The sequence below is a fragment of the Buceros rhinoceros genome, unplaced genomic scaffold (assembly GCF_000710305.1).
Source record: "Buceros rhinoceros silvestris isolate BGI_N320 unplaced genomic scaffold, ASM71030v1 scaffold38484, whole genome shotgun sequence".
Lineage (NCBI taxonomy): Eukaryota > Metazoa > Chordata > Aves > Bucerotiformes > Bucerotidae > Buceros > Buceros rhinoceros.
In genome coordinates, this window is record NW_010410644.1 from 1 (window position 1) to 11,865 (window position 11,865).

General features: G+C 37.3%; 1 protein-coding gene across 1 annotated transcript; it reads right to left on the minus strand.

Annotated features, from left to right (window-relative positions):
- Nucleotides 1-41: 41 nt before the first annotated feature.
- Nucleotides 42-11,207, minus strand: DNA2 (DNA replication helicase/nuclease 2; the record flags this gene model as incomplete). The annotated part of the gene is made up of 12 exons (XM_010135710.1): nucleotides 11,011-11,207; nucleotides 10,555-10,738; nucleotides 9,075-9,220; nucleotides 7,394-7,519; nucleotides 6,317-6,533; nucleotides 5,666-5,783; nucleotides 5,197-5,362; nucleotides 3,787-3,981; nucleotides 2,012-2,242; nucleotides 1,417-1,533; nucleotides 1,220-1,329; nucleotides 42-151 (listed from the first exon to the last, which is right to left on the minus strand). Coding segments are annotated over exons 1-12 (1,917 nt in total), but the record flags the coding sequence as incomplete, so codon positions are not given.
- Between the last annotated feature and the right edge of the window lie 658 nt (nucleotides 11,208-11,865).

An 11,865-nucleotide genomic window follows, 5' to 3' on the forward strand; every position in this document is an offset into this window, starting at 1 on the left:
AAAAAAAAAAAAAAAAAAAAAATCAAGGTACATGATCTTACTAGAGCACATATTGTAGTAGTTTTTCCTGTTCCAGGCATACCCACAATAAGTGTGTAGTCTTGGGAAAGTAGCACTCGTTTCATTGCTTGTTTCTGAGGCTTATTTAGACCTTTAAGAAAAAATCAAAATTAAATGTCTACAGTTCATAATCACTGTAATAACTGCTTAAGTTAATAAAACAAAACAATAGTTTCCTCTTCCACTAAAGCCCTTAAAAAGTTAAGCACAGTTAGTCTGCAGGTTCTAATGAGGTAATGATACTAAATATAATACACAAGATGCAGTACACAGTCTGTGCTACAGACCTCGAAATATATCACCAAAAACATTTTTATTCTTAGGTCTTCTGTGACTTTTTTCCTAATATCCTAGATGATATCACGTTTGGGCACTTCTATTTCATTACACCCTCTTCAACATTCAAACATGTGGCTCACAGCAAAGGGAAATGAGTTGCACATATAGCACCCTCCCGTTCAGAAGAAACATTACATCAAAGCTGTTTTTTCCCCAGTCTGATGCAAACACGCAGCACATTCCAGCTATTTGGACGAGGCAAAGCTCAAACAAAGCAAGTCTTCCGACTTAGAAAAGTTCTACTTGCTCTAAGAGAATTTGGTTAAATTTCTGTTTTCACACACAAGTCTGACAGAGAACAATGAACTATTTTCACCAAATACAAGACTGCCACATACCTAAAAAAATTTTGTTTTTAAAAAAAGGAAAAATAAAGAGTGCCACAAACCATTGCACACTACAAAGAGGCCAACAAGTGCACAAGACTGATTCTGCAAGTGAATGCTTACACCAAAGCCCGTCTCCTTCCACGGCCTCAAAGTCCGCTTCCTCTACCCTGAGAGCTGTCCCTGTTCCTTCCTTTTGTAAAAGTTAGGGAGGAAATCATATGGCACTCTGAAACTGCAAGCCACATCAACAAACAGACAAAAAACGAAGTTGTAAACAAGTATCTATCTGGTCAGGTCTTCCAACTAGTTTAAGACTAATTTAGTCACAGGAAGACTTGCAAAGTAATATCCTGGTTTTAATTTTTAAACAAAAAAAATCACTGGACCCCAAAGCAGGAAAAGAACCTTGTATTTAATGCTTTGTATATAAATGCTTTGGCCATAGAGACATACTACTAAACAGAGGGTTTGGGGGGAAAGCCATTCCGTACCCTTTAAAATATTTGCAACAGTTTCCTTTGCTTCTGGAGGAAGGACAGAGCTCAAATGCTGAATAAAACGTGGTTTGTGGAAGTCAATTATCAAGTTGCGAAGCCTTTCACTGTGGATAAGAAACCAAGAAGAGTTATCAGTTGAGAAACTTTATCTGAAAATATTAGAAGTGTGAAATTAATTTGATTTTCCATACCTGACTGGGGAGTCTTTCATCAGTTTAGAAAGGTTTTCAAAAGGAACTCCTATACCAAAATCTCCTTCCTCGTGATCCAGTCTAAATATGGTGTTCTTGGGGAGCTTTGACAAATTCCTGAATGATGCAATAACATAGACAAAGTAATTCCATTTATAAGCAGTATGCTAATTAAAGACTTTAAAGTAATAAGTGTTAAGTGATATATTCCAGAGGTCCCAGAGTGAAGCAATAGCTAGAAGAAGCAGACTATTAAGGGATCTAAATAAAATATGATCAGGGCCCAATTTAAGGACAGTATAGTCTGAATAATGAAAGTCACTATTAGCACAGTAATGACTGTATCCATACAGTCTCATGTCAGAGACATAAGTAAATGGAGTTTGCAAGCACACTTTTATTCAACAACCTAGTGAACTAGGCAAGCTTATACACTGACCAAGCACTGATATTTTCAATCGAGGTAAGAGAATTTCTGAAGAGTACTTCCCCAGGAATCAGAAAACATCAGTGTTTTTTGGACACCTAGAAACACCCTTCCGGAAGCCAGTATCATAGTGACTTCAGAAAGATATTTTTCCTTTTTTTCTATTACCTGCCCAACAAACAGGAGACTTTTGTCATGCTGACTTCTCTAATGTAGCCAGTAGCCAAACCAAGTAAACCATTTTCCTCTCCACTCACAACCACTCGATCACCAACAAATAGGTTTATTCCAGGTATGGCACCATTTCTACGTTGGAAAAAATGTAGATACTGTCCCTCAGAAACTTCCTGCACTTCGTCAACTCTGATCATGTTTCCAACACAATCTCCAGCCTTCTCTCTGAAGATATTAGAAAAAGAATTGTTAAAAAACAAAACGACGCAGGAGGCTCAGACACAATACAGCCACACGTATCAATGTGATAACAGCTGGTGTCCATTTATTCCCAGATAGCTCTTATTTTTATACCATAGCTAATTCATTAGTAAACACCATTACATCATATCTAAACATTATGATTCGTCACTGGTTAAAAAAGTTAATTCATTAGTAATCGGTTACATCATTTTTAGGCAGTATAATTCTTTACTTGTCATTAATTATGTATTAGGTTAATGAAAAGCCCTCCCTTTTATTACCTCACTTAGAAAACTTGTTCAACACCTGCAAGGAATTAATAAGACATTCAACCTTGGCTCAGTTCTTACTTCTCAGCAGTTTTTTAAACAAAGATCCTTGCTAATTAAAGTTTTGATAACTGAGCTGCAGAGCTCCAATAAGTAATTTCAAACAAAGAACTTTGTAAAACTGCACTTTTGCTACCTGAGAGCCGAGGTTCTGTTAGCTACTAAAGCAGACTTTTAAAAGCAGACTTTAAGTGAACTTTAGAATTATAGCTTTGCTAACTCAAAATAAGATTCTGGATTGCCCAAAATATGTCCATTCTCTTGAAGAAATCCCACAAAGAAATACATTTTAATATTAAGATCCTCTCAGTAAGAGAAATATAAAGAAACCCATCACAAGCAAAAACAACATACCACCCACAACCAAACACCAAAAGCAAAATACAAAATATCCACAAAGCAACAAAAAAAAAAAGGCAACCCAAGCACACACAAGAACCAGGAAGATTAAGTAGATTAAGTAGTCACTTTAAAATAGCTGCATTGACCAGAAAAGGATTGTAAGATTATGTACTTATTCCAAGAACAGACTGTAATATTTAGCCTGTTAAAAAATGAATACTGAAATGTATTGATCTACTTCATTAAGATGTTCTACATTCACTTATGGAGTTTCTTGTTTCACTTAAAACAACTCAGCTACATTTCATTTCTACAGATGCCTTGAAATGAGCCAACAAACTGCTAATTATATTTTCTACAGCTGCTCAACTACGTGATGTACAACAACATGCTACTTCATCCAAAAAGAGCCCTTAGTCTGCTTTTATCGACATTCATAGCCATGCTTAGGAGTAAGGTCCAAAACACGTCATTGTTTGTCAAGTAAATCCTCATGAAACCAGCACAATGAGCCTGGCTCACAGTCAGCACCCAGCCTCAGCCCCCAGAGACACAAACCAGAATTACACTTTTGCTTCTGAAAACTGAGGTTGCAGTTTGCTCCTTCCTATGTGTGACTTAACAACAACAACAAATACCATATTGCAAATACAAAACCAGTAAATCTGTTAGGCTAATGTTACCACCAGGTTACATCTCACAAAAAAACTACCTATAAAGGTAGCACATTTGACTATCTGTACAAGCACAAGAAAACATCTAGTTGTCCTGGTAGTGAAAATACAAGCTGACAATGCCTCATTTCCAGTTACCAAAGTGAACATAATTTGTGTTAGGTTAGAAACTACGCCTTACCTTTCCAAAGAATTTGTCATCCATATATTTTTATATCCCTTTTTACCCTCCCCACTTTGCAGCTCCAAGGTTAACATTAGATACCATAGGCTGAAATACTCTAAGTGGGAGGGTTTCAGGTGCTGGGTCTCTCTTTCAATGATAGGTACCATAGCAGGAGGAAAAAACACACTGGCCATCTTTTGTTCTACAGCTCTAGGAGTAGAACCAAAGGAGAGAGTCAACTTGTATCGTCTTTCTTGCAAGTCTGTACGTACATAATGGCAATCTCAATACGTACTCTAGCACACTGGATAGATTAATCTATCATCACTGAAATAAAGTCGAATCTGTATCCTTTGTTTATATGACCTATCTCATGTTAGTAACTCCACATCATCTCTGTGATTTTGAATTAAGGACAATAAGTTAATCAAAGACCAATTAAAGACATTTAAAAATAATACGGAGTACATTTAGATAGTTGGCCTTTTATTCCTCTGTTTGTAACATATGAATACTATATTGAGATTTAGCTAAGTGAAGAGGACTTAATACACATGGAGACTTCAAGTCAATTTATCTCAAAACTAAGTATCAATAGGTGTTACAGCTAATCACATATGCAAAATGCAGCCAAAGAAAGAATTTAGTTGAGGAGTGAATGGCTACCCAGTTTCGTAGCCATTCCTAATGCTGTAACAACTGAATACTGGAAGTAATATTTCACAAAAACACATCATGTATGCCCACAAAGCTACCTCCCTCAACATACCCTTTTACCCCTACAATTTTAAAAACACTCAGGCACTATTTTTACACAAGATCACCCCAAAAGCTCTCCTTTTCTAACAAATCTCATTTGATCTCTGCAGTAAACAATCTTCCTTCTGGTTTTTGTGCAGCATAAAGACTAAAACATTTACAATTCAATAACTTTGTGGGAAAACGTATCAAATATTTATTCGCTCATGACTTTTCTTTAACAGGAGATACACTTCAGCAGAGTAATATCAATGTATCATTACTTGTGTGACACCCTACAGAGAAACAATCTCCTACAGGATCAAAGTGAAAAAGTTGTTGTCCAGCCTCAGAAGACTACCCATTTCAAAGAGTTGCGAGAATATAGCTTTTTAAATCATAATTAACTTATACCTAAGAGAAATCTGGTTTTGTCATCAAGTATTTTGTTGAGACTTATCTCACGTTTTGTCTGGCAGAAAGTGTATCTGAGCAAGAACGTTAAGGCTCTGCAAGGTCAGGGACTTGCATTATAAAAGTTGCAGTGGAGTCTACAGAACAGTTATTCGGGGTACAAGAGTCCTCAATAAAGAAATAAGAAACGATCATGCACCAAAATGAAATCACAGTATCGAAAGCTACATTTATTCAAGCTTATTTAAAAACATGAGTCAATTTCTTTTTTACCTGCCGTACAGGAAGCAATTGTGGTTTTGGGAGCAATATTTACAGGCTTGACTGTCATCAATTACAGGAGGCAAAGCAGCAAGCTGTGAGCGGTGTCCTCCCACAGCAGATGTACAGGTACTGTGCATTAAGTAGAAGGCCACATGGTTTCTTAATTTCATTAATTCTATCAAGAAAAGAACAAACTAAGCTGATGTTTTGGGGTTTGTTTGGAGTAACTTCTAACTCAAAAGTAACTAGCCATCAAATTTTCAGTCAGCTAAGAAGTGAGTATTCATGTAGCAAAGTTCTAGTGGAGTACTAATACAACAATTAAGTTTCTAACATAAGCTTATTGGGATTAGTAGCATTATAACAAGTTATAACATCGCTAAGTACAGATGTCTTAGTGAGAGCAAACCTTATAACCATTACTAAAATGTTTTAATTTAAGATCATTATAGCTTCTGGGGAAGGGCAGCAACTTTACCTCTTCGGTCCATGCGAGCTCCAGCAACAGGGTACATGGTACCAGTTTTAAGATAAAGAAGAAATCCAGCTTCAGGATCTATTCTCCTTTCTAAATTCAGCAATGTATACAGAATAACCTGCAAATATTATATATAAACTTATTGCAATGTGTTAAACACAAACTACATTATTAGCTGTATGTAGTTTTTCCATAATTTATATGGTTAAGCAGCTGTTATTATCACAGGTAATCTAGAAGCCATAAACACTAAGTACCTAACCAAGGATTTCAATTAAAAGGCATTTTCCTTAACAAAAGCTTATAATAAGGCTACTACCTCTAGAACAGGTCATCTATCTGGAAAGATGTACAACCCCAATTCCTGAAGCAGTTTGCCTCAACCTAATACTAGAACACAGCACAAAGAGACTAAAGAACAGGTATTTCAGGATAAAAACTATAAATGTGTTTGAAAGTGGTAGATGTATATATTTCTCAGTTCAATTTCCTTTTATATCAGCAGCTTTAGGCATGCCAGGATCAACCATCCGTCAATCCAGATTATACCATATACAGTGTTTCACATTCGTAAGACAAAGTAAGTCATCTAATGAAATAAAAAATTATACCTAGCCACTGATAGTGAAATTAGACATTTGGGTTTTATACCTGACTTCTGTGCTCTATGGAGTTCGATTCCTTGCCAGACTTGATCTCTAATGGCATTATCCTAGACTGTACTCCAGACTGGTGATGGATTTTCACCCTGGCTGTAACATCGATCTTTCCCTTCAACCCAAACCTGGGAGACCAGATATTCTCTTCAATGTCCAAGATATCTACAATCTCTATCTTAGAAGAGAAATCTGTTTTTTCACCACTTGACCTGGGAAGAAAATTAAGTCAGAAGTTAACAACCTGCCTTAATTCTTATTATTTAAGTATTCAAATGTATTGTAATTAAATATTTAATACTTTTGCATTATATTCCTATAATCTTTAGGCACTAACTTTAGAAATAAAATGCATCAAGTCTCTCTCAAACTACCTTCCCATTAACAGAGGATGCATCACATCTGAAAGTTACTTCAAATTGCACATTGGCATGGAGTTCTGCTATTCACCTAAATTTCAAAGTTAAAAAAGAATCTTAAACTGGTTTTTATACTTTTCTCCTTTCTAAATAACCACACTCCAAAACACCTTGTTTCTTCGTAAACTTTAATGATACACGCTGGCGAGGAGAAGCCTATATATCTTACTCAGACCTGCCATTTCTCTGAAACTTTAACACCCTATAACTATTACAGTTAACAGCAAGAGCTCAGCAGCAGTTGAGCAAAATCACCATTTCACTGATAAACTACTAAGTAAAGAGTTGCATTTGATTACTAAACTGTTTCACATTCTGATTTGTAGTCTGGCATGTATTTGCAGTAACTTCTACCTTAGTCACTAGATCAAATACATTTGCTTTTCTAATTACTCAAATTTCTACTTCCTACCACAGTTTACAAGGATTACGACCAATAAGATTCTTACGTTGTTACCACCCTGTCTTAATATCTTTCTCAGCACTCACAAAGGCAGATAAACCCACAGCTCTCAAGATTAGCTATTTTGGCAGCAAGGCCATGAATTAGCCCCGTTTCACTGAACATATTTGCATAAAAAGCACTGTTATAAAAATGAAAAGTGAACCACACAAGATATATGACATTCTAACTTTTCATTCTGGCTTCTTACAGTTTTAGTTGTATTTTATTTTGGTTAGCTGGATTGTGCATGAAGTCTTCCGCCCACTTAAAAAATGATGGCAAATATTCTTCCACTTCCTGCATTATTTCTGTTTGTTTCAGATTTAAGTGATACCTAAAAAAGTAAAGCCATGCACATTAAGGTTATAGAAATACTAGATTTGCTGCTGGTACTATCAAGATTTTTGCCTCGAGTAGCAAGAGTGATGAAAATAACTGTCAAGTTTTAATAAACATCTGTAAATTGAAGATTCATTAAGGTTCAACTTGATTAACTTACAAAACTATAACAGAACATGCATTACAAGAGACAATACATTATGTTCACTTCTGCTGTAACTTTTGAAACAACAGGTGTAGCACAATGAAAGCATCAGCTCAGTAGATGTGATTAAACAAAACTAATCGTTAGACTGCAGGAAAGGAGTATCAGACTCATGCATTTAAAAATTGTCATTCCTATGCTTTACGGAAAATTGAAAATATTTTTAACAAAATTAAAAGACCATTTGCTTTTTGTCTGAATACAGTGATCCGCTACTTGTTCTTCACATACGTTTTGATAGGTTTCAAACCATTATAATTGGAAAGGACTCTCAATCCTCCTCTGCAGTTGCTACAGTTACAAACACACAATAAAGTAGAAATGTCATTAAACAGAGCTTAATCATATGACATTAGATAATTCAGTGCTGGCATTCACTGGAAATAATGTCATTATTCCCCAGTGACAGAGAAATACAAGCTAGTTTTGCACAAAAATTGTTCATACGAATGCAAATGACCACAGCCAGCAGACTCACCTAACTCACTTTTCAGTCTCAACAAACGCTAGACTACATATGCCAAGAAGAATTGCAAACCAACAGCTTCAGAGAAGCCCAGAGTGACACAAAACCCTTTAAGTAATCTTAGCAGTCACAATTCAAATCATAAGAGAACGAGAGTAATAAGTCGTGTTAAAATTTTAACTTCCATCTTGTCTGGGGCTAACAGATACCGACATTGTCCAACTGTTTCTAATATTGCCCAACTATTTCTAATACTCTAGACATAATTTTTTTGCACGCTTGAATTAGATTTTAATCAAGTCTGTAGTAAATCTTAAAACTGACAGCCATTCAGCTTTCTGTTTTCCTGGGGAAACATTAAGACTATTTATTTGGCTAGCATTCCTATCAGCTTTGTAGAGAAAATAAGTTAAAGGTCCTCTAACAAGTAAGCCATTAAATAATCTGATAAAGAGCATTAAACTATCAGGCATCTCAATGTTTGATCAGTCACAAGTGCCTAGTTCATCTCCTGAGAACCAAAATTAATTATGCTTCATCACATTTAACTCAGCTTTGGGAGACACCCAAAAATCTAATGGTACAGGCACAAACACTCCAACCTGCTTGGCCTGAAAGAAGAAAAACAAACCACACATACAGTTACTCCAGAAGCCTAGTTCAGTTCTGTAGAAGAGGCTCAGCAGGGAAGACATATTAAATCACACTATGAAACAAGGAATTATCTTGCTAAGATACCCAAGTTTCATTAAGCAAGGTCATTTGGCACAATATTCTCCCAATACTAGAGCTCTATTTTTCAAAGTAGAACTTTATCTGCTGGTTCAAGTGTTCCTACCCTGTCTGCCAAACATAAAAGATACCTGTAGTGCTACTTACATTTCTTTGAGATACTTTTGTCCATACACAATTTTATTTGCTAGTTCTTCTACTTTTTCTCGTACCAAATTATTTGTTACCGATTGCTGGAAAATTTCATGAAGAATTGTACCAACGAGCGTTTGGCGTGAACCAGACTCTGACCCCTGCAACGGATGTTACAAAACACAGATATATACATGAAGATTTATGGTGACTTTATGTCAACTTATCTGTAAAATCTCTGAGTTTTATTTGCTGGACACGATGGACTGCGCTTACTTAATTACAAGGTCATTGGAGCTTTCACCTCGTTAATTAATATCTATTCAAACCTGACTGTGAAAACAGCCAAGTAGAAATGGGTCTCTCCTATTGCTTTATCGTTTGTTTTCATCCTAACCCTGATACTATTATGATACAATCTCTATGTGATTGACAGCTGAGAACCAAAGGCAGAGATTAAAATGAATTTTGAGCAAGTTTTGCCTGTGGGCAGTACCAACAGCAGCATTTCCTAATGTTAATACTCGCCTCTACAATCTTACAGAAACTATTTTTTGCATGAAGCAGTTTCCTGCGTGTTACCAACTCACTTAAAATTATCCCACATATCACCAAAGTGGCTCAGAAACCCATCTAACCACCCCCAGGGCTGGGCTCTGTACTACTGCTTTCAGTTCTTATGACCTCTGCACAAGCCACAGCCAAACTACTGGAAATCTAATCACTCTGGTTTCAGGACTTACTGGTATCCTTCACAGACCTGGCACTTGCAGGCTGCACTCACAACTGGTGGGCAGTGTTATTCCAGCATCAGGACCCTCTGCATCATCCCCTCCAAATGATTAGTTTATTCCCATTACTCCCCTAGCAAAGGGCTGACACAGCTTCACAGTCTTAATCTCCTGTACTTAATTTTCTTGTCTTAGCCAGAGCTCCCAGACAGTCTGCTTACCACTCCATTACCATTCCCTTGCCCATTCAGATTTATATTCCTACCAAGTCTGGAACTTCTCAGCTGAAACTGGCAGCTGTTGCTCCTCTGCCATCCACAGCTCAGCAAGGACACTACCACAAGAAACTCTTCCTCTTTCCAGGATCCGGCAGATGGATTCAGATTCCAGAGCTAGCCCACACAAATTTCTAGCTGAACTGGCTGATATTTTCAGAGGCTTCTGACTTGGTCAGGTGAGGTTATGTTTTCATAGTGTCAGCAAGAGGCACATCCCTCACAAAGCATTCATAACCACACAAAACATAGCAAGAGATTATCAAAGAATTTGCCAGAATTTTAAGTGGGAAAACCATTTCTTTGCCCCATTAACTATACTATGAATACAGGATTATTTCAACCACAATTCTCACAACACAAGAAATTCAGACAGACACAGGCAGCCTCTAAATTATTCTCTGTTGTGAACCTTACGAATAGCTAAAAATGACATTTTGCAATACAGTATCTCAGTTTTAATATTGATGCTCTAGAATTAACACTTACCCTAAACCTTTCACTCAGCACTGCTCTTCTCATACATCGAATACTATTTGATATCGTGGTGCCAGAAAGCAGCAGATCTGGGTAAAGAACCAGGTATCCAGACTGTTCATTTATGACCCAGGTACCAGAGTTACACTCCCCTTCTAAGTGAACAATGTCTCCAGGAACAACCGGAACAGACTCCCTATAATACAATACGGTTGAAAAACCATTTGCAAGCTTTGGACACAGTGTATTAGAAATTATACATTAATAAATCAGATTTGAAACAAGAAGTCATGGTGATTCTTTTTTAAGAAGTTGACCCAAATAAATTCTGAAAGCGAATAAAGGAATTTTTACTGACAAAACATTGATAATTTTGAGTACTCATCTCAAAGGAAACACAAAGAAAACTGACTTATTAATCCAGTATTTCATCCTCTTTTCAGACATCAATATTTCAATACGGTTTACCAGCCATTCGTAAGAATGCACAGTTCTGTGTCTTCCAGTGACTGTGATGCTGTAATTGTCAAGTGTTTCTCAGGGTTGCTCCCATTTCTCTGTATTTCGCTGACTTCCAACACACGGTATCTGTTGTTCAACCCATTCTTAAGAATTGTGTCAGGGGAGTTGGTTGCTTTCTTCTGAAAACTGAAGTTGCAATTCATTAACGCACAGACATGATGCTATTTGAAAAGAAAACAGCCAATCCCTATACAAGTAGAGGTAAAGCTTCAAGTATAGACCCCACTTTAACCCTCTTCAATTTTTATATACATTTGTTGTGGGGTATTTAGTTCTGTGCAAGTAGAGCGTAGGAAAACTTCTCTCTGGTAATGTTTTCACGTTGTCTCTTTGAAGGACAGTGACGAAAAACAAGCATTTGGACACGGCAGAGACAAGGAGGAAGACATAAAAATTAAGTAAGTGATATAACTATACTGTAACCTTGTGCTTGCGAGAAAACTTGTATCTCTTTGAACGCTGCGAAGCATGCAAGAACTCCCACAACCACCCAAAGCACATCGAACACGGAGAACTAACTTTTTCTGCCCTTCACCTCAACATAAGCAGAAAACTGATATTCACGGTTCCGGTTTCGCCTGGCCAATGGCCAAAGCCTCAGACAGAGCAGCCGGGCCAAGGACTCTCCGGACACGGAGGGATGCCTGCTAGAGCCTCGGGACGCAGGCAAGGACAGAGCTTCCCGGCGCCCGCCCTGCCCAGCGCACAGGACAGTTACTCGCTGAGCAGCGCCGGGTTCCGCTCACCGGTCACACCGGACAGACCCGAGCGCTCCGCTCCTCTCCTCTCCTCTCCTCTCCT